We start from the raw sequence: 21,521 nt of genomic DNA, 5'->3' as shown, positions 1-21,521 counted from the left end.
CTGGGCAGCTCCGGGTTCCCACGTCCCCACCGCCAGCCCCACGTCCCTGCCGCCAGCCCCATGCTCTGCCAGCCCGGTATTTTTGGGGTGCTGCTGGAGTGACGGGGGGGGGGGGGGGGGCGCGGGGGCGAGCCGGGGCTCAGCTCCCTCGGGGCCGCGGGGCTGCAGACAAAGAGGGGCTGGGATTTGGGCACTGCCTGCCAGAACAAAGGGCCGGGCAGCCCCGGCTGCGCCAAGCGGCAGATTCGGCTCCCGCCAGGCTGGTCCCTGTTGCCAACGGGTGTCTAGGGGGCCACCGGCCCCAAAGCGGCTCAGCCCCCAGCCCCCAGCCCCACGCCAGGTCTGTCCTTACGCGGAAAACTTCTCCTGCCTTTGTCTCCCCGCCAGCCCCACAGCACCGTTGTGGAGCCTGACAGGGTGTCCCCAGGGTGTCCCCAGGGGTGTCGCCGGGGTCTGGGGTGTGTGGGGCTCACAGCAGCCCCCCACCTCGGGGACCCATCTCCACGCTGAGGGGGGGGGTCACTGCCCATCCTGTCCCCTGAGCCGTGGGGTTGTCCCGAGGGGTGGTGGGGTGGCTCGGCCCCCCGCGGACGATGCAGGGTGTGGGGCAAGGGGCCCTGGGTGTTGGGGGGGCCCCCCCTGGGTGTTGCCCCCCCCCCCCCAGCCCCTTCCCATCTCGTTAGGTATGGAAGGCCACTCGTCCCAGCGCCAGCCGTTGCCAGGCAACGGCCGTGGTGGCAGGGTTGCTAGGAGACCGGTTGCTAGGAGATGGGCTGGGGACCCCCCCCCCCTCCCCCCGATTCCCTTCCCCAACATCCATCCCGGGGCCTGGCCGGGGAGGGGGGGCGGATTGTGGCGGGGGATGAGGCTGGGGTCCCCCCGCTGCCTGGCCCTGCTGTGCTGGGGGGGGGGGGGCGGCCCCCCCAGTGCCTGACCCCACTGTGCTGTGGGGGGGGTACACAGGCCCTGGGGTCCCCCAATGCCCAGCCCCACTCTATTCTGCCATGGGGGGGTCACCAGCCCCGGCCCCGCCCCCCCCCCCCCCTCCATGTCCAGCCCCAGTATGTGCCAGTGCGGGGCCGGGGGGGGGGGGGGGAGGATCTGGCCAAGCTCCCAGCTGCCCCCCCCAGCTTCCCCCCTTGGCTCCCAGCCCCCCCCCCCCCCAGCCCTTCCCATCCGCCTGTGCTGTGTTGACTGTTGGTAGCAACGCAGCAGCTCCTGGTGACTGTTGCTGCACTCCCCCCACCCCCCCCCACCCCTCCCCCCCCTCCCCCGCCATCTCCGCCGCCCAGGCACCACCGAGCGGGACAGGCCGTTGCCCCCCCCGGGGTCCCGCCTGGCTGCGCAGAACCCCCAGCCCTGCCCATGGCTGCCCCCCCCAATCCCGGCTGGGTATCTCAGGGGGCTCTGAGAGCCAGTGCCCCCGTTCCCCCCCCCCCCCCGCCCCAGTGGCGGCGCAGGCCAGTGTGGGACCACTTCCTGGCCTCTGGCTCATGGCCGAGGTTTCCAGCTTCCCCTTCCCACCACCCCCCCCAGGTTTGGGCCCTTTCTGGGGTCCCCTCACTGGTGACCCCACCCCCCATAGCCAGGACGCATCCATCCCCGGGGCCAGGGGGTCCCGGCCCCATCGGGGGCTGCCATGGCTCCCGGGGAGGGGGCAACATCCCGGGCACCAGCTGCTGCTATTTTTAACCTATTTTTCCCGCAGAATGTGGCGTGCGAGCGCCCGCTCCGTCCGTCCGTCCCCTGCCACCATCGATGTGACGGGTTCATTGAAACGGAGGGAGAGGGGACAGCTCGGGGGCGGGGGCTGCCCCCTCGCCGGGGTGCAGGATGAGGCCCTGGTACGGCAGGGGACACTGGGACTGGCCCTGCCGTCCCCCGACAGGCTCGGGGGGGGACTGGGGGGCCGGAGGGGGATGGCAGAGGCGGTGGCACCCGTCCCTGGCCGTGCCTGACCCCGCAGCCCCCCCCTCCGAAGGGCAGGGCGAGGGGACCCTCCGATCCCCGGTGCTGGGGGCAGGGGGTGACCCCACTCCACTGGAAGGAGCGGGGGGGGTGTCACCGTGTGTCCCTGCAGCCTGGGTGGCCCCCCCCCCCCCCCCCCGCACCCCCCCCCGCAACCCCCCCCGCTCCCTCCAGCACTTCGGGATCCACAACAATAGGGAGGCTCAGCCCCAGGGAGGGGGGACACGGAGTGGGGGGGGGGGGGGGGACGGACACGGGGGGCAGGACAGGGTGCGGGGGAGGCAGCCGGAGGAGGGGGGGGTGTGCAGGGGGGCTGCGGCCATGCTGGCCGTGGGAGGGGGCTGCAGCAGCGCTGGGCGCTGGCGGGGCGGCACCGCATTGCGGCAAAGCCGGGGATAAAGGAGCAGGGCGGGGGCGGGGCGGGGGCGAGGTGGGAGGGACCGCGCTGCCAGGGGACCCCCCCCCCCACCACCGCTCCGCCCGCTCCCCTCAAAGCATCCCCCGACCCCCAGCAGGACCCCGGAGCCAAGGTGGGGGGGGGACATGGGGGGCTCTGATGGTTCAAGGAGCGCGTGTTGCAGGGGCACCAGCCACGCCGACCCCAGGGGGGTGCCAGCACTGGGGATGTGCCCAGGGAGGGGGGGGACATCAGGGTGCCCAGGGAGTGGGGGGGACACGGCGGATGGCCCAGGGAGTGGGGAGGACGTGGAGATGCCCAGGGAGTGGGGGGACACCGAGGTGTCCAGGGAATGGGGAGGACGTGGGAGATGCCCAGGGATTGGGGGGGACACGAGAGATGCCCAGGGATTGGGGGGACACGGGGGATGCGCAGGGAGTGGGGGGGGACATGAGAGATGCCCAGGGATTGGGGGGACACCGGGGTGTCCAGGGAGTGGGGGGACACGGGGGGAGCCCAGGGGACCCTGGCTCAGCCGTTGTGCACAGAGCTCTGCAGTGGGGGGCCGGGCGCAGCCTTGGGACTGGGGGGCACGGGGACCCCGAGGGTGCACGGGGTGACACGGGGGCCCCACAGGGACGCGCTGCTCCCAGCTGTGCCTGGGGCAGGGGGGACATTGCCGCGGCTGCTCCCCCAGGGACGTCCGGGACCCTCCACGCTCAGCTCTCTGCAGACTGGCCCTGCAGGGGACACGGTCCCCTTGCCGGGGGGGACACACACCAAGGAGTGACCCCAGTGCGGGGTGGGGGTTTGAAGCCTGGCGTGGGGGTCTCCGGGGCTGCCTGTGTCCCCACGCTGTCCCCAAACCCGTCTCTGGCTCTGGCAATGTGACCCCGACACGCGCTCACCCCAGCCCGGGGCGGGGGGGACACACCCAGGGCGCTGCTCCCTGGGGAGTGAGCGTGGGGTGACCCCCACCCCCCCCACCACTACCCTGCCCCACAGGAACTGCCCCTGGGTGGGTTACCCCGAGGAGCCGCCCGCCCCAGGGGCTGGCGGGGGAACACGGGCGGTGGCCGGGCACAGGAGCCGGCGCGGCGGGTGCCCGCGGGGCTTCCCACGGGATGGGGACAAGGATGGGACGGACGGGGACAAGGATGGGGACGGGGACGGGACAGCTGGACTCGGGTCTAGGGCTCTGGCCAGGAGGTACAGAGACACCCCCTGCCCAGGGCTGAGCCCCCAACCCTAATACCCCCCAACGCCCCCCAGCCCTGCTGCCCCTAATGACACACCCCCGCCCCCTAACGCCCCCCAGCCCCGCTCCCCCTAATGCTCCCCCCTCAGTGTCCCCAAGCCCCGCTGCCCCTAATGACCCCCCCGTCTAATGCCCCCAGCCCCTCTGCCCCTAATGCCCCCAGCCCCGCTGCCCCTGATGCCCCCCCGCCTAACGCCCCCCATCCCCCCAGCCCCTAATGCCCCTGATGCCCCCCCCGCCTACCACCCCCCATCCCCCCCTGCCCCTAATGCCCCTGATGCCCCCCCTGTCTAATGCCCCCCAGCCCCCCTGCCCCTAATGCCCCTGATGCCCCCCCCACCTAACGCCCCCCAGCCCCCCTGCCCCTAATGCCCCTGATGCCCCCCCCCGTCTAACGCCCCCAGCCCCCCTGCCCCTAATGGAACCCCGTGCAATGTCCCCCAGCCCCGCTGCCCCTGATGCCCCTAATGCCCCCCCCGCCTAATGGCCCCCAGCCCCCCTGCTCCTAATGCCCCTGATGCCCCCCCCGCCTAATGCCCCCAGCCCCTCTGCCCCTAATGCCCCCAGCCCCCCTGCGCCTAACGCCCCTGATGCCCCCCCGCCTAACGCCCCCCAGCCCCTCTGCCCCTGATGCCCCCCCAATGCGCCCCCTCCCCGCTGCCGCAATGCCCTCCGACCCCTTCTGTTCCCCTCCGCCGCCTCCTGCCCCCCCCCCGCCCCGCCTCCCGCCCTCCACATTCCACTCCGCTGACGTCACCGCCTACGCACCCTCGCCGACTTTCGAACCGGCCAATGGGAATCGAGGCGGGGCGGCGAAGGCGTGGCCCGCGGCGGGGGCGTGGCCGCCGAGGGGGGGGGAGGACGCGTGGCCCGAAGGGGCGGGGAAGGCCCGGCCCCGCCCCCCTCGGCCCCGCCCCGCGGGAGGCCCCGGCCCCCGGGGTATATCACGGGGGGGTTCCGCCGGGGTCCCCCCGCCTCCCTCCTCAGCGGCTCCGTAACGGTTCGGGCAGTGAGCGGCCATGGTGAGGGGCATCGCGTGGGGACACGGCTGGGGGGACCGTGGGGGGGACACACACCCCCCAACCGCGGGGGTGTGGGACCCTCCCCCGGGGCAGCACGTGGGGCTGCGGTCCGGTGGGTGACGGCTCCTCGCGTGTCCAGGACCCCCCCTTCCCCCTCCATGGGGCTGCCGAGCACTCGCACGGCCCCGGGAAGGCCCTGGGGTGTGGGGGACACGGGACCCTGTGTGCCACCGGTGGGGGGGGGGGGGGGGGGGGCCTCGGTGTGTGCCGGTTCCCCCCCCAGGCTCCCTGCCCCTCCGTGGGGGGACACGCCGGGGGGCGCCGCGTGGCCCGGGCTCCCACGAGGGTCCTGGACACGTCCCCACAGTCCCCCTCGGGACTCCCCGAGCCGGGGGGGATGTGCCCCGAGGGGGGTGTGGGGGTGCCGGGGCGGGGGGGGACGACACCCTACTGCCGCCCCCTCCCTGGGGACGGAGAGCGCGGGTGGGAGTGAGTCCCGGCGGCGGAGGGCGATGGTGGCGTCCGCCCCCGCTCTCATCCCGGCCCGGGCACGATGGGGAAACTCTTCCCGGGAAACTTCCCGACTCCCGGAGTTTGCTCGTGGGGCAGAGGGGATGCCGCCGGGCGCCCATCCCCGTGGGTCAGGCCTGGCGGTGGGGCCAGGACAGCCCGGGGTTGGGCAAGAGCTGGTGGGGAAAAGGGGGGGTTTCCCTTTCCCGTGGGGCCCGGGGTGCACCCGAATCGGGGGAGGGGGGGCTGAAGTTGTCCCTGCCCCAGTGCAGGGGTTGGGTGGCGAGGACTGGGAATAACCCTGGGGAATCCCAGCTCCTGGCTGTGGGTCAGCGCGGGGGTGAGTGACTCCAAGCGGTGTTAGGGTGGGGGCTGCCTTCAACCGACCCTGAACCCCCCCGAGACCCACCAGCACGAGTGTCCCTTGGGGGACAGTGCTGGGTCTCAATGGGATGGATGGAGCAGGATGGGACCCCCGGGGCTCCCCGTCTTGCCCTGGGTGTGGTCCCAGTCCCTTGGGGCAGGATGAGCCCGCGGAGCTGTGCTCCCCATCCCACAACAGGCAGGGTCCCAGCTCCCTCGGGGCGGGGAGGGGGGGGACAGGATGGGACCGTGGGAGCTGAGCACCCCCCCTGCAGCCCTCGGTGCCTGCCAGGACCCAGAACAATAGGGTGCGTGCGGGCAGGATCGGGCCCCTGGGCTGAGCTGGCCCTGTGCAGCCCTGGGGACTGGCCCTTCCCAGCTCGCTGCCAGCCTGTCCTGGGTGGGTGCCGCAGGCGGGGACACAGACACAAAGGGGGGAGCCCAGGGGTGACACGGCCGCATGTCCTGCCCCCGCAGCGCGAGTGCATCTCCATCCATGTGGGCCAAGCGGGCGTGCAGATCGGCAACGCCTGCTGGGAGCTGTACTGCCTGGAGCACGGCATCCAGCCCGACGGGCAGATGCCCAGCGACAAGACCATCGGCGGGGGGGATGACTCCTTCAACACCTTCTTCAGCGAGACGGGGGCCGGCAAGCACGTGCCGCGGGCCGTCTTTGTGGACCTGGAGCCCACGGTGATCGGTGAGCGCGGGGAGGGGGTGAGGTGGGTGGCGTGAACGGGATGCCGGGTGCTAACGTGCGCTCCCTCCCCGCAGACGAGGTGCGCACGGGGACGTACCGGCAGCTCTTCCACCCCGAGCAGCTGATCACGGGCAAGGAGGATGCGGCCAACAACTACGCCCGTGGGCACTACACCATCGGCAAGGAGATCATCGACCTGGTCCTCGACCGCATCCGCAAGCTGGTGAGCATTCCATGGGATCTCCCAGGGTGGGTCCATCCCCAGGAGATGGCTGGGGACAAAGGGATGCGGGATTCCCTGGGGAGGTGAACAGCGGGTCCTTCTCACCCCGTCAGCACTTTGGGCCGCATCCTCTCAAGGACAGAAGGTGGAGCTGCCCCAGGAGGGACCCGCTGCCCCGGGGTGCAGGTGACAGGGCTGGGCTGTCCCCAGTGCCCACACGGGACGCACCTTCCCCAGGGGCAGCACGGCCTTGTCCCGGCTGCGTCCCAAGCTCGCTGTGGGGAGGAGGATGGGAAGCCCCATGCCTGGGGCAGGGGGGCCCACGAAGCCCTGGTTTGGGTGCTGGTGCAGCACTGGTTTGACTGGTGCGGCTGCCCGAGCTCTTTGAACCTCCAGTTCCCACGCTGTGGCTGGCGCCGGGGCCGGCTGGACCTGCTGTGCCGCCAGCTCCGCTCCGGGAGCTCCTGGCACATCAAAGGCTGAGCTGGCTACCCATGGACTTGTGTGGGAAGGGTGGCTCCTGCTGCACCCGTCTTGGGGAGGACGAAGGTGTGAGGCCATGGCTGACCTGCTCCGGACCCCGCTGGGGACTCTCCCAACAGGCTGACCAGTGCACGGGGCTGCAGGGCTTCCTGGTCTTCCACAGCTTCGGGGGCGGCACCGGCTCTGGCTTCACCTCCCTGCTCATGGAGCGCCTCTCTGTCGACTATGGCAAGAAGTCCAAGCTGGAGTTCTCCATCTACCCGGCCCCACAGGTCTCCACGGCCGTGGTGGAGCCCTACAACTCCATCCTCACCACCCACACTACCCTGGAGCACTCCGACTGCGCCTTCATGGTGGACAACGAGGCCATCTACGACATCTGCCGCCGCAACCTGGACATCGAGAGGCCCACCTACACCAACCTCAACCGCCTCATCAGCCAGATCGTGTCCTCCATCACGGCCTCCCTGCGCTTCGATGGGGCCCTGAATGTCGACCTGACGGAGTTCCAGACCAACCTGGTGCCGTACCCCCGCATCCACTTCCCACTGGCCACCTACGCCCCCGTCATCTCGGCTGAGAAGGCTTACCACGAGCAGCTGACGGTGGCCGAGATCACCAACGCCTGCTTCGAGCCGGCCAACCAGATGGTGAAGTGTGACCCGCGGCATGGCAAGTACATGGCGTGCTGCCTGCTGTACCGCGGGGACGTGGTGCCCAAGGATGTCAACGCTGCCATCGCCACCATCAAGACCAAGCGCACCATCCAGTTCGTGGACTGGTGCCCCACAGGCTTCAAGGTGGGCATCAACTACCAGCCGCCCACGGTGGTGCCCGGGGGGGACCTGGCCAAGGTGCAGCGCGCTGTGTGCATGCTGAGCAACACCACGGCCATCGCCGAAGCCTGGGCCCGCCTGGACCACAAGTTTGACCTGATGTATGCCAAGCGGGCGTTCGTGCACTGGTACGTGGGGGAGGGCATGGAGGAGGGGGAGTTCTCGGAGGCCCGGGAGGACATGGCTGCCCTGGAGAAGGATTACGAGGAGGTGGGGGCTGACAGCGTGGAGGGGGAGGAGGAGGGGGAGGAATATTAGTGCCTTGTCTCTTCTGCCGGTTACACTGTGATGCTCTTCATTAAAATGGCTCTTTCCACTCTTGCCTCGTTTATTGTCCCAGCACAATCCGCCTTGCGGTGACCCGGGAGGATGTCCCAAGGTGGGGGGGTGTCCTGCCTGGGCTGGCTGCCTGGCCGTGCTGGGGGGGTCCTGGGTGGGACTGGGGTTGCTGGGCTGGCTCCTGCGCTGGGAGCTGGCTGTGCCCTGCTGGGCTGCTTGCACGGTCCATGTGTTTCCTTTTCCCCGCCCCGTTGTCCCCAGGGGTCCCTGTAACATGTGCGGGGCCCCCGGTGGGGTGAGGACTCCTGGGAACAGCCCCCAGGGAGGCAGGGAGCCCCCAGTGCCCTGCCCCAGCAGCTGCCCCCTCCAGCCTTGGCTGCGTGGGCAGGATCGGGCCCTGGGCACGGCTGGTGCAGACAGGCCGTACCTGGTGTCAGGCACGGAGCTCTGCAGAGCTTGGGGTGGGGGGGGTGGGTGGGTGTCCTGGATTGGGGGTAGGACACCCCCCCCCCCCATCCCTCGCAGCCTCTGGGCTGACTCCTTCCCGTAAGCGCCGCCCCCACTGCCTGGCAAAGTGCGGGGGGGGGGGGCAGAGCCCATTCTCCGGTGCTGCCCCCGCACATGGCGGCTCCAGCAGAGCCGAGTCATGGCTGTCCCTAAGAAAGGAAAGGGACACACACACACACACACACAGGGCCTTCGGGGGGGGTGGGATGGGCTGCTCCATGGGGCCGAGCGCCCCGGGCAGGATGGGACCCGGCTGAGGCGGGGGCTCCGCTGAGCCCTGCAGCAGGGCTTGAGGATGGGGCTCTCCCCCCAGCCCCTCTCTGCATCCCAGTGCGGGGGGGGCTGCACCCCCTGCTGCTTAAGGAGGGACCCCGTAACCTTCGGTACTGCCCCGCACCTCACGGGGTCCCCCAGCCCCTCTCCTGACAGGGGGAGACCCGGCCATGTGGGTGCTGCCCAGCCGCCCCTGTGGGGGTCTGCATCCCGCGTAGTCCCACCCCCCCCGCCCCGGTGCTGCCGGGCTCCTCTGCCCGCACACTCGGGGGGGGGCGGGACGGGACCCTGCAGTCCCCACCCCGCATCCCGGCGGGGGTCCCCAGCCACTGCCGCCCACTCTCCCCGCCTCCCCGCAACCCCCGGCCCGCCCCCCCCCCCCGGCCGGGAGACCCCTCCCCTCGCACCCCCGGGTCCCCCCGGCGGGGCGGATCCGTCTCCCGCTATAAACAGCCGGTACCGGCGGCCGCCACCTCCCCGGTATCGCCATGAGCCGCGGCGGCCGCGCTCCCCACCCGCGCCGCGCTCTCGGGGCGCCGCCGCCCCTCACCGCGGCTCCGGGGCTGCTGGCGGCGGCGGCGGCGGCCCGAGGCGCGGAGCGGGAGGAACTGGCGGCGCTGAACGATCGTTTCGCCGCTTTCCTGGAGCGGGTGCGGGCGCTGGAGCGGCAGAACGGGGCCCTGCGAGCCGCCCTCGGCCGCGCCGCCGCCGCCGCCGCGCCCCGCACCGCCGGGCTGGTGCAGGGGGAGCTGCGGGGGCTGCGGGAGCGGCTGCAGCGCCTCGGCCGGGACCGGGACCGGCTCCTGGCGGAGCGGGACGGGCTGGCTGCCGACCTGGCGGCCCTGCGGCAGCGGTGGGTGGGCGGCTGGGCCCGGGGAATGCAGCGGGGGGGGGGAGGCATGGGGAAGGGGAGGGTGCACCGCAGGATGCAGCGGGGTGGGGAGCGGGGGATGCACCGGGATGAGGGATGCCCCGGGATGGGGACCGGGGGATGCAGCGGTGTGGGGATGGGGAGTGCACCGGGAGGGGGGGGGATACCGGAGTGATGGGAACCGGGGGATGTACCGGAAAAGGGACCGGCCACGTATTGGGATGGGGACAGGGGATGGACTGGGGGATGCGCCGGGGGAGCGTTGGAGTGGGGAACAGGGGATGCACCGGGATGGGGATGTGGGATGCAGCGGGATGCGCTGGAGAAGGCAGCCGGAGCTGCCCCCGGGCGTCCTGGGCAGGGAGCGGGGCGGGATGGGGACGGGGGGATGCAGCGGAGACGGTGGGGAGGGGGCGCGGCGTGCGCTGGGGAGGTGGGGACTGGGAGAGCCGGGCTCTGCGGAAGGGCGGGGCACTGGGCGGGGCATGGCGGGGTGGGGCACTGGGGGGGGGAGATGGGGCCGGGGCAGGGCTGGACCCTCCCCGGGAGAGGTGGGTGTCCCAGTGAAGGGTCCTGGGGGGCTGCAGTGGGGTCATGGCCCCACAGCCCTGGGGTGGTGTGACGTGGCCCGGGTGGGGTCCCCCAGGATCTGGGGGTCCTGCGGGAGGGGCTGGTCCTGTCCTGGCTGTGCAGGGAGAGGGACACCCCAGGGCTGCCCCTTTCCAGGGCTGGGGCCAGCCCAGGCCCTTGGGGGCTGTGAGGGGGGAGTGGCTCTTCCTTCTCCTCCACCCCCGTCTGTCTGCAGCATGTGGGGGGGGCTGCGTCAGGGCAGGGGGTCCCAGGCAGCAGGAGACACGAGGTAGTGGGGGGGGGGGGGGGCTGCACCCTGTTCCCCTTCTTCCTTCTCACTCCTGCTGTCCCCAGGCTGGAGGACGAGACGCAGAAGCGGGAGGATGCGGAGAAGAGCCTGGTGCTTTTCCGCAAGGTGAGGGGGCTGGGGGGGGGAGCCCGTTTCCCCATCCCGCTCCGGGCCGTGCGCGCTGGTGATGCCCATGCCCTACGTGTGGCCCCTGGGCTAAGCTGCCCACGTGTGCGAAGGCCCCAGCGGTGATGCCCCATGCACTATGTGCTCCCCACCCTGCGCTGCCCTGGGGGGGAGCCTGTGTCCCCTCAGTGCTGTCCCACGGCTTGGCCTGGTCTCTACCCGCAGGACGTGGACAATGCCACGCTGTCCCGTCTGGAGCTGGAGCGCAAAGTGGAGCTGCTGATGGACGAGATCGGCTTCCTCAGGAAGCTGCATGAGGAGGTGTGTGGTGGTGGGGGGAGCCTGGGGTGGGGGGTGCTGGGGGGAGCGGTTTGGGTCCTTGTGCTGTGATGTGATGGCTCGTGGGCCCACGCAGGAGCTGCGGGACCTGGAGGTGAGCGCCCCGAGGCCGGCGGTGCCGGTGGAGATGGAGGTCTGCAAGCCAGACCTGACGGCCGCGCTGCGGGAGATCCGCACCCAGTACGAGAGCATCGCCGTGAAGAACCTGCAGGAAGCCGAGGAGTGGTACAAATCGAAGGTACCCAGGGCTGGGGGGGCTGGGGGAGCCGGGGGGGGGCACGTGGGGCGACCGGGGCTCTCCGACCAGCCCTGACTCCCCCTGGTCCCCGCAGTTTGCCGACCTCTCGGATGCGGCCAACCGCAACCACGAGGCGCTGCGGCTGGCCAAGCAGGAGATGAACGAGTCGCGGCGGCAGATCCAGAGCCTCACCTGCGAGGTGGACGGGCTGAAGGGCATGGTGAGAGCCGGGAGGGGTGGTCCCCAGCGGGGGGAGCACAGGCACCAGGGCCTCCGGCCCCATGCGGCCCCGTCTTCCCCTGCAGAACGAGGCACTGCAGCGGCAGATGCGGGAGATGGAGGACGAGTTTGGGGAGGAGATTGGCAACTACCAGGATGTGGTGGGGCGGCTGGAACAGGAGATCCAGCAGATGAAGGAGGAGATGGCGCGGCACCTGCGTGAGTACCAGGACCTGCTGAACGTCAAGATGGCCCTGGACATCGAGATCGCCACGTACCGCAAGCTGCTGGAGGGCGAGGAGAGCCGGTGAGGCCGCTCTGCCCTGCGAGGGGAGGTTGGCACCCGCAGCCTCCTGTCCCTGTCGCTGCCGGGGTGCAGAGTCCGGCTGGGGGAGCGAGTCCCCCTCCTTGGGTCAGCCCGGCTGTTGCGGGGTTTTCTTGTGAGGAGGCAGCTCCGGGCAAACAAAAAGTTCCCACGGGAGCTCCTTGCTGCTGAGATAAAGGCAAGGCCAGGGGACGGCGCGATGGCGGGGGTATGGCTCGATGGCGGGGGAGCCGCCGCTGGCTCCGCTCCTGCCGCCTGCCTGGCAGCCCACCAGCGCAACCTGGCGCAGGGCAACCGCAGTGGGGGGGTGTGGGGGGGTCACCGACTCGATGGTGTGGAAGGGTCAGGGTCACCAGCGGTGCCTGGGAGTCCCCTCACCCCCCTCTTCCCCCCCCCCACCCTGCCCCAGGATCACCGTCCCCCTGCACCCTGCCACCTCCTTCAGCGTGAGAAGCTCAGGTGAGGGGCAGGGCTGGGGGTTGGGGGCAGACACCCCATGGGGGGTGTAGGTGGGTCCCTGTACCCCTGCCCGGGGTGGCCTTGTAGCCGCCCACCCCGTGGGGGGGGGGGGGCAGGGGAGGAGGGGGCGCTGACGGCCTCTCTGTGCCCCAGCGCTGGAGCCACAGCCCGCGGAGAGCCCGGCGCGGAGGAAGGTGCTCATCAAAACCATTGAGATGCGGGACGGGCAGGTGAGGGTTGGGGGCTGCAAGCGGGGGAGGTCCCCGCTGTGGGGCTGACCCCCACCTTCTCCCCCCCTCCCCCCCCCCCCCCCCCCGCAGCAGGTGGTGACAGAGTCACACAAGGAGCGAGCGGAGCCGGGGAAGTGACAGAGGGGACCTGTTGGGCCGGCCCCCCCCCCTCCTCCCCCCCCCCCTCCATTGGTGAGGTGGTGGTGGGGGGGCTTTGTGGGACCCCCCCCGGCGCAGGCTGGGGAGCCGAGTGTGGGGCTGCCTGCCCCCCCCATCCCCCACTGCTGGCACCGTGGCGGGACGCTGTGGGACATCCCTGTGCCTTGTCCCCCTCCTCCATTGCTCTTTAGTGCCTATTTATTTTTTCTCCCTACTGGAACCTCCGTTAGATTTAATATTTATCGAATGTCTCCTGCGCTGGTCCCGGCCCCATGGCTGGCGGGGGGGGGGGGCGTGGGGGAGGGTGTCCTGGCTCCCCTCCCACCGATGGAGGCGATGCTGCCTGTCCCCCGGGGGTTGTGCGCACCGGTGGTCCCCAGGTGCTGTCCCCTCCTGGGGTCTCTGCCCTGCCTTGGCCCCATCTTCCCCCCCCCACCCCCAGCCTTGGGCCCTCAGGGGGGGCTGGGGGCAGGAAAGGCTGCAGGGCCCGGCGGGGGGGGCCTCTGGGGGCTGACCCCTCTGTCCCCATCCTGCTTCAGCAGCAAATAAAGGCCGTGGTGAGGACGGGGACGTGTTGTGTCGGTGGGGGGTGGCGCGGGGGGGACACACACCAAGCGCTGCAGGAAGCTGACTTGCGAGGGGGGGGTGGTGATGGCCTGCAGGGCCTGGGGGGGGGGGGGTGGGCAGCGCCGGGGGATGCACCCTGGCCGGGCGGGGGGGGGGTGTCTGTGTGTACGTGCAGAGGGTGGGGGGCACGCACCGCGGCGCTGCATGGGAGCCGGCTGGGGAGAGCGGGAGCGTGGCCTGCAGGGCAGGGGGGGACTCAAGTGATGCCGAAGCCACCCCCACCACCACCCCCGGTGCCTAGTCCAGACCCCCCCCCCCCCCGGTTCTCAACCAGGGCAAGTGTAGGGTCCTGCGCCTGGGGAGGAACAACCCCCCCGCAGCGGGACAGGTTGGGGGGTGACCTGCTGGAGAGCAGCTCTGTGGAAAGAGACCTGGGAGTCCTGGGGGACGACGGGATGACCACGAGCCAGCGATGGGCCCTGGTGGCCAAGAAGGCCAATGGCATCCTGGGGGGCATCAAGAAGAGCGTGGCCAGCAGGTGGAGGGAGGTTCATCCTCCCCCTCTGCTCTGCCCTGGGGAGGCCACACCTGGAGCACTGGGTCCAGTTCTGGGCTCCCTGGGTCAAGAGGGACAGGGAACTGCTGGAGAGGGGACAGCAAAGGGCTACTGAGATGCTGAGGGGCTGGAACATCTCTCTGATGGAGAAAGGCTGAGGGATTTGGGGCTCTTCAGTCTGGAAAAAAGACGGCTGAGGGGGGACCTTATCAACGCTTCTAAATACTGAAAGGGGGGGTGTCAGGATGGGGCCAGGCTCTTCTCAGTGGTGCCTGGGGACAGGACGAGGGACAACGGGCACCAACTTGAGCATGGGAAGTTCCACCTAAACATGAGGAGGAACTTCTTTGCTGTGGGGGTGTCGGAGCCCTGGCACAGGCTGCCCAGAGAGGTGGGGGAGTCTCCGTCTCCGGAGACATTCCAACCCCGCCTGGACGCGTTCCTGTGCCACCTGCTGTGGGTGACCCTGCTCTGGCCGGGGGTTGGAGGAGATGATCTCCAGAGGGCCCTTCCCACCCTATGGTTCTATGAAATACCCCCCACCCCCCAGCCAGCCCCCCTGATAACGGGCCCTTCGATCTCCCGCAGCACCGTGCCCAGCAGCTGGGGTCCCGCCAGAGCAGTGAAGGCGGGGGAGGGTGCCCCACCATAGGACTCAGGAGTCTGGAGACCACCCCCCCGCCCCCGACAGCAGTGCCCCCCTGTAACCGGGATACACCTCCCTTTTCCCCCCAGAGAGTGACCTCCGGCCAGACCCGGCCATGTCAGGACTTAGGGATGCATCAGGACGGGGGATGCACCTGATGGGGACTGGGCAATGAACTGGGGCGAGGGATGCACTGGGATGAGAGCTGGGCGATGAACCGGGATGAGGGATGCACTGGGATGAGGGATGCACTGGGATGAGGACCAGGGGATGAACCGGGATGAGGGATGCACTGGGATGAGGACTGGGGGATGAACCAGGATGAGAGATGCACTGGGATGAGCACCAGAGGATGAACTGGGATGAGGGATGCACTGGGATGAGGACCAGGGGATGCACTGGGATGAGCACCAGAGGATGAACTGGGATGAGGGATGCACTGGGATGAGAGCTGGGGGATGAACCGGGATGAGGGATGCACTGGGATGAGGGATGCACTGGGATGAGGACCAGGGGATGAACCAGGATGAGGGATGCACTGGTATGAGGGATGCACTGGGATGGGGACCAGTCTGGCCTTGCGCACCCTCCCCAGTCCAGCCGGGTCCCACGCGTTCCCTCCCAGTTCCCCCAGTCCAGCCTGGTGCCACACATCCCCTCGCGCCTCCACGGCCCAGGCTGGTTGGTTTGACGGTTGTCAGGAAGGCGGCAGCATCGCCCCGTCTGCGTCCCCCGGCCTTCGGGACGAGGCGGGGAGGGGCACGCGCCGGGGAGAGCTCAGCGCAGCCCCGAAACCCACCCGGCCCAAACACGTTTGAGGTTCATCCAAATTTGCAGTTCTAATTTTTTTTTTTCCCCCCAAAAAAAATTTGCGCCAAAGAGAACAAATCGGTCCCCAGGGCAGGGGGATTTTACAGACGGCTTTTTTGGTATCCGTGGATTATAACCCCGAGAGCCCCACACGACACGATGGCCGAGGGCCCGGCTAAGCTGGGAGCAGCCGAGCACAGAACGTCCCGCCGGATAAACGCAAGTTATTTCTCACCCCAAAATAGGGAAGGGCCATGGGATGGGACTCGGTTCCCATCTGGGAGGATGCAAGAGAGCCATGGGGGAGGGAGGTATTCCCCTCCCCCCCCCCCCGAAAAAAAAAAAGGGAGTGATGGCACAGGAAACAAACATAGAAAGGGAACTGGGAAAGGGAACTGGGAAAGGGAACTAGTGGGGAATGGACCTTTCTCCCTCAGGAGAAGGATGCTCCTGGTCTGGGCTGCAAAGGGACAGGCTTGAGGCTCGAAGGAGAAGCCTCCGATGGTCCAGCTCCAGCTTCCGCAGCCCGGTGTCGCTCACCAAAGCTCCAGTGTCACCGGGAGAGTCGACCGGCAGCCCCGGGGCACTGGCGGAGGATTGAAGCAGGCCGTGCCCTCTCTCCCTTCCCAAGCTGTGCCGGATGGGCATGGAGGGCTTGGGGCCACCCTGGCTCGCAGGTGCCACTTCTCATTGGAGCTGCTCCGTGGTGGAGCGGGGCTTCCCCAGGAGGCCCAGCACCGTGCCTTGCAGGAAGGTGAAAACCAGCAAGCCGCGGGAGAAGGCAGCCGCCCCGGCCAAAATGCCCCGGTCAGTTCTCCCAGGAAGCCAAGAGCACCCCGCTGTGTGCTGAGGTCCCCAAACCTCTCCAGAGCGCCGTGGCTGGATCCGTTTTTGTAGACAAGGGTCTCCAAGTCTCCCCAAGACACCGGTTATTGTTGTGCTGCTGCGGGCAAGGGTTCCCGTGCTTCTTTGGGAGCCTTGGGCTGAAAAGGGTGATGCGCGCTTGGGTTCTTGAGCCCTGCTGGTACCAAGGGGCTCGTCGCCAGGCTGTCTGCAACGGTCCCGTGCCACACGGGTACTCCGGGGCTGGCCGCGCTGGTGTGTGGGAGGACCTCCCGGCCCCACCGCTGCCCCAGGAACAGCCGTGGTACAGCTTTCGCGCCTGCCCCGAGCCCTGCAGATCCCCTGGGGCCGAACGCGCTGCTGTGTCCGAGGCTTCTTGGGGGTCTTTCCTGGAGCTGGATGGGGCCGGACGTGCCTGACAATGCCTGAGCCACGACGGAAAGCTGGAGCTAGGCATGCCGTCGTGTGGGTTGGTTCTCAGTCCCCATCTGTTTTTCCGGAGTTGGGAAAAAGTGTGCTGCTCTGTGTGAGGAGTCCCCGAGCTTTGCTGGTACCCCCAGGCTGAAGACGCCGGTGACCGTGAGGATTCCTGAGCCTCGCCGCTCCCCTGGGGGTGGGCGATCTGTTGTGTGCCAAGGTCTCCGAGCCCTGCCACTGCACCGGCCACGGCTGCTCTGTTGTCTGTGAGGGCACCTGAGCCTCCCTGGCGTCCCAGGGCTGGGTGCGAGGGTGACCGAGCTTTGCCGGTTCGCAGAGCTGGGCATGGGGCCCAAAGGGCAAGTGGTCACGAGCCTCACCTTTAGCCCTGGGAAGAAAAGACAAACCTTCCTGAGCTCTGCTGGTGAGCCAGGGCTGGACGTGCCGCTGTGTTCATGGGTGCCCGAGCCCCACGGGCAGCTCAGGGCTCTGCTGGGTGCAGGCGTCTCCAGGCCCCACCGATGCCCTGGCACTGGGTCAGCCGCTGCACGCGAGAGTCCCCACATCCCTCTGGTGCCCCAGTAACGGCTACGCTGCTGCACCCAAAGGTCTCTGAGCCCCACAGACGCACCAGGGCTGCACCTGCTGGGGGACGATGTGACAGAGAGCAGCCCCGCGGAAAAGGACTTGGGGGGAGTCCTGGTGGGTGAGAAGCTGGACGTGAGCCACCAATGTGTCCTTGCAGCCCAGAAGGCCAATGGCATCCTGGGCTGCATCAGGAGAACCGTGGCCAGCAGATCCAGAGAAGGGATTCTGCCCCTCTGCTCTGCTCGGGGGAGACCCCACCTGGAGTCCTGTGTCCAGCTCTGGAGCCCTCAGCACATGAAGGACAAGGACCTGTTGGAGCGGGGCCAGAGGAGGCCCCGGAGATGTTCCAAGGGCTGGAGCCCCTCTGCTGTGAGGACAGGCTGAGAGAGCTGGGGGGGTTCAGCCTGGAGAAGAGAAGGCTCCGGGGAGACCTTAGAGACCCTTCCAGTCCCTAAAGGGGCTCCAGGAAAGCTGGGGAGGGGCTGTTTGGAAGGGTATGGAGCGATAGGACGAGGGGCGATGGTTTAAACTAGAGCAGGGCAGGTTTAGATTAGACATTGGGAAGAAGTTCTTTCCACTGAGGGTGGTGAGACACTGGCCCAGGCTGCCCAGAGAGGGGGTGGAGGCCCCATCCCTGGAGACATCCAAGGCCAGGCTGGATGAGGCTCTGAGTGACCTGATCGAGCTGAAGATGTCCCTGCTGACTGCAGGGGGGTTGGACTAGATGGCCTTTAGAGGTCCCTTCCAACCCAACACAGTCCATGATTCTATGATCCCCAAGTCTCTCTGGAGCACCAGGGCTGGAGACGCTTTCACGTGCAAAGGCCGCGAGCCCTGATGGTACGTGGAGCTGGATGTGCCGCCTCGGGTGAAGGTTCTCAAGCCTCGTCACTACTCCAGGGCTGGACACGCTTCAGTGGGGTCAACAGTCGTAAGTCTCAGTAAGGATCAGTTCTCCGTTGCTGTTGGGTCACGTTTCGTGTCTCCGTGAGGACACAGCTGAGGGACTGGCCGTCAAGCCCAGGGGGTCCCCAGGGTGTAAGACTCAGTCAGGTCAGGGCTTGAGAAAGACTCAGCCACCAGCCAGGGAGCAGCAGGAACAGGCTGCTCCAACCTGGGGGAGGTGAATTGCGGTGCAACTCCCAAGCCAATGGGCAGAGGGTGTGTGGGTGGGGGTCCCAAGGGAAGCTTCTCGCAGCTCTTTCTTACAACTGAGGGGTTTTTACATCAGTTTGCTCCCATGAGATGCAGGATCACCCTGTGAGAGGTCGGCTTGAATCCCGGCAGCGGAATGCCTGGGGTGCTGGGAGAAGGGGTGGTAGAGGCTCTTGGTGCTCCCTCCAACACCTCCAACACCTCCCAGTTGGCCTCTATCGTATCGTTCCTCCTCTGCAGTACTGCTCAGTCACGGTGGATGGCAGTCCTGATCTATTGCCCGTTTTGGCTGATTACCTACAAATCCATCTCAATTTACCCAGCCCATCCTACCGCGCCTTGTTTCACCTCGCAGCAAATTACGATTCCTTGCAATTCCTTGCGTTTTCCTGTTATGGTATGGGAGAAACGCTCCTTATCCGACGACAACGGCTCAGGCAGTGAACGCTACGAAGCGCATTTTATTTGAACATTCTCACGAGAACGGGTGACCTAGCGAGTAGTCTTGAAACACGCCTATTTATTTCCTAATCCCGGCCAAATTTTCCCTCCCCTCTTTCCCAACGGTTGCGGTACTCCGGGGTTCACAATCTGTCCGGAGCGCCTAAAATCCTTCCCGGGTGTCCTGCCTCTGATTATTTCTCCTGACGCTACACCTAAAGGGATTATCTGACTAGTTTATTTCTTTCCTTTTTGGTAAAATTGCTCCATGTCATTAGCCCTGGTGAAGTGTTTGACGGCCCTTCTAGTCACCAATCCGGCATGAATCAGTTTTTTCTCTTGTCCGTGCGATAAGAGATTGTTCTACAAGCCTTTGCTGGAGCCTCTTTGTCTCAGTCATTCCCTTGTCATGTCACCCCTGAGGGAAACGGCTTTTCCCCCCTTGCAAAAACAATCCCTGCCTTTCTTACATGGCAGCAGCTCCGTTTCTGTCTCACTCGGCTGTGGTGGTTCTCACGGGATCGCAGGACAATTTGAGCTGGAGGTTCCTCAGGAGGTCTGTGGTCCATCCACCTGCTCAAAGTGGGGCCGGAGACGCCATCAGGCCTTTCCTCTCGTGCGCTGTTGTCTAAAACGTACTGAAGGACGGGGCTCTGAGCAACTCGATCCAGTCAAAGATGTCCCTGCTCATTGCAGGGGGTTGGACTAGATGACCTTGAAAGGTTCCTTCCAACCCAACCCCAAAGCTACAAATAAAAATATTTGAGTGATTACTTGCGTCTACCATGAAGTTATCCACAGGTACAGTGCCTCAAAGTCTTCTCATACAGACACAAATGTTTCCGGCAGATACAACTACAGTTTCGGGGTTTTCATCGGCGACTCATCTCAAAATGGCAGACCTTTTGTTCAGTGCCAACCGCAGCCTGGGCTGCAGCAAAAGAAGCGACGGGGGGTGGATTCTGCCCCTCTGCTCCACTCTCATGAGACCCCACCTGGAGCCCTGCCTCCAGCTCTGGAGCCCTCAGCACAAGAAGGACATGGGAGTGAGTCCAGAGGAAGCCCCGGAGATGCTGGGGGGGCTGGAGCCCCTCTGCTGTGGGGACAGGCTGAGAGAGCTGGGGGGGTTCAGCCTGGAGAAGAGAAGGCTCCGCGGAGACCTTCCAGCCCCTTCCAGTCCCTCAAGGGACTCCAGGAAAGCTGGGGAGGGACTCTGGAGCAGGGAATCTAATGATAGGATGAGGGGGAAGGGTTTCAAACCGAAAGACGGTAGATTTAGATTGGATATCGGGAAGAAATTCTTGGCTGTGAGGGGGGTGAGCCCCTGGCCCAGGTTGCCCAGAGAAGCTGTGGCTGCCCCATCCCTGGAGGGGTTCAAGGCCAGGTTGGACGGGGCTTGGAGCAACCTGGGCTGGTGGGAGGTGTCCCTGCCCAGGGCAGGGGGTGGCACTGGGTGGGCTTTAATGTCCCTTCCCACCCGAACCGTTCTGTGATTCTGTGATTCTAAATGTCTCGGGCTTTGGTGGTGCTGCTTTCACAGACAAATCCTTGTCGGTCCTGTGCCACACACGCACCTGTATCAACAGTTTGCCATTTCTTCCCAATTTGTTGGGCCCACACTCTACGTTCTGACGTAGAGAGTACGGTTCCGTTGTGATTACCGCAACGACTGGGTGTACGGTGCACGCTGCAGCATTGTGGATTGTTAAGACGAAAGTGGTGGCCCTATTGTTGAAGGGGTCAGAAGCAAAGTCGGCTAAATAACACCAGGATTGGAATTCTCTTTCAAATTTGGTTGCGTTGTCCCAAGTTTTTGAATCTCAGCGGGTAAAATGCCTCCTTTGCCTTCCCTTATAATTGCTGCTATTGTCGCCTGCAGCCACAGCTGAGCTTGGATACAGCCAAGGGCTGGTGAAACATTGCCTTGGACTGTTCCAAGAGCATCTACAATTAACTGGTGATCTTTTTAATTAATTTTCTCCCATCAGACACAAGCTGTTGGTCAGACCCTAACGCTAAGAGAGAGGACCGCAACGGGTCTTCCAATTTGCTTGTGTCGCTTGCACTTTGCGCTCCGTTTTTTCACAAGCCCTTCAGCATTTCTGCGATTTAAGGCTCCCTGCGCTGGCCCTACGATACCAGTTGCATCTCTTTTTTGTTCGCCTTGGAGGGGCAAAGGTTCGCTCATGCGAACCAACCCACATAGGATGTGCTCGGGAATGGCGAGTAGATCGGTTAAATTGCAGAAACGTTGACTTGTATCCTCAGTTCTGCCCGTTTCAGCGACCACGAGGGACGAAATAGGATTTGTTTTGTTGGCCTACATATTTGATGGCACATGGTCCCATTTCAGATATTTGTGGGATCGACTCCTCTCGTGTTAGCGGAGTTGAAGTTGGATTAATCATGGTGGGTAGCGGGGCTGTGGTGGGTATCGAGTCTATTCTTTCGCAAGACACAGTAGTTTCTACTTTGCCAACTTCACCATTAACTGCCGCCCCGCACCCGAAATCAAGCGTTAAACAGCAGCCGGTATCATTGGGACCAAGAGATCTAATTTTTTGACTACATCTGTCACAGTTAAATCATTCGCCTTATTCAATTCACAACAAAAACGAGAGTTTCTTCTTCAGGTTCTTCAAGAATTGGGAACTCGGATCTCACCGGGATCCTCAGATCTACTCTAAGTAGATTATTATCTTTTTGCATTTTTCACTTTTCCACCACTCGGGATCATCCTTTCTTTTTAATTTCATGCTTAGCCATGCTGTAGTAGTCACCAGTACGAGGAATAGTGAAATATCCCCCTTTGTCCTTTGTTGATTTTCACGGATCCGTCATCCATCGGCTGGTT

At 66.3% G+C, this 21,521-nt stretch overlaps 2 protein-coding genes across 2 annotated transcripts; both read left to right on the top strand.

Annotated features, from left to right (window-relative positions):
- Positions 1–4,536: 4,536 nt before the first annotated feature.
- LOC128901255 (tubulin alpha-1C chain) lies at positions 4,537–8,018 on the top strand. The gene is made up of 4 exons (XM_054183118.1): positions 4,537–4,645; positions 5,996–6,218; positions 6,293–6,441; positions 7,044–8,018. The coding sequence occupies exons 1-4, from the start codon at positions 4,643–4,645 to the stop codon at positions 8,016–8,018; spliced, it is 1,350 nt and encodes a 449-aa protein (XP_054039093.1). The 5' UTR covers positions 4,537–4,642.
- Positions 8,019–9,307: 1,289 nt separating this feature from the next.
- On the top strand, positions 9,308–12,704 carry PRPH (peripherin). Its single transcript, XM_054183038.1, has 9 exons — positions 9,308–9,672; positions 10,615–10,675; positions 10,901–10,996; positions 11,091–11,252; positions 11,347–11,472; positions 11,558–11,778; positions 12,206–12,255; positions 12,409–12,485; positions 12,576–12,704. The coding sequence occupies exons 1-9, from the start codon at positions 9,308–9,310 to the stop codon at positions 12,621–12,623; spliced, it is 1,206 nt and encodes a 401-aa protein (XP_054039013.1). The 3' UTR covers positions 12,624–12,704.
- Positions 12,705–21,521: the final 8,817 nt, after the last annotated feature.

Source organism: Rissa tridactyla, chromosome 24, assembly GCF_028500815.1.
Source record: "Rissa tridactyla isolate bRisTri1 chromosome 24, bRisTri1.patW.cur.20221130, whole genome shotgun sequence".
In the NCBI taxonomy this organism is placed as follows: Eukaryota; Metazoa; Chordata; class Aves; order Charadriiformes; family Laridae; genus Rissa; species Rissa tridactyla.
Note: the sequence above shows the minus strand (reverse complement) of the source record. Positions and strands in the feature narration are given on the sequence as shown.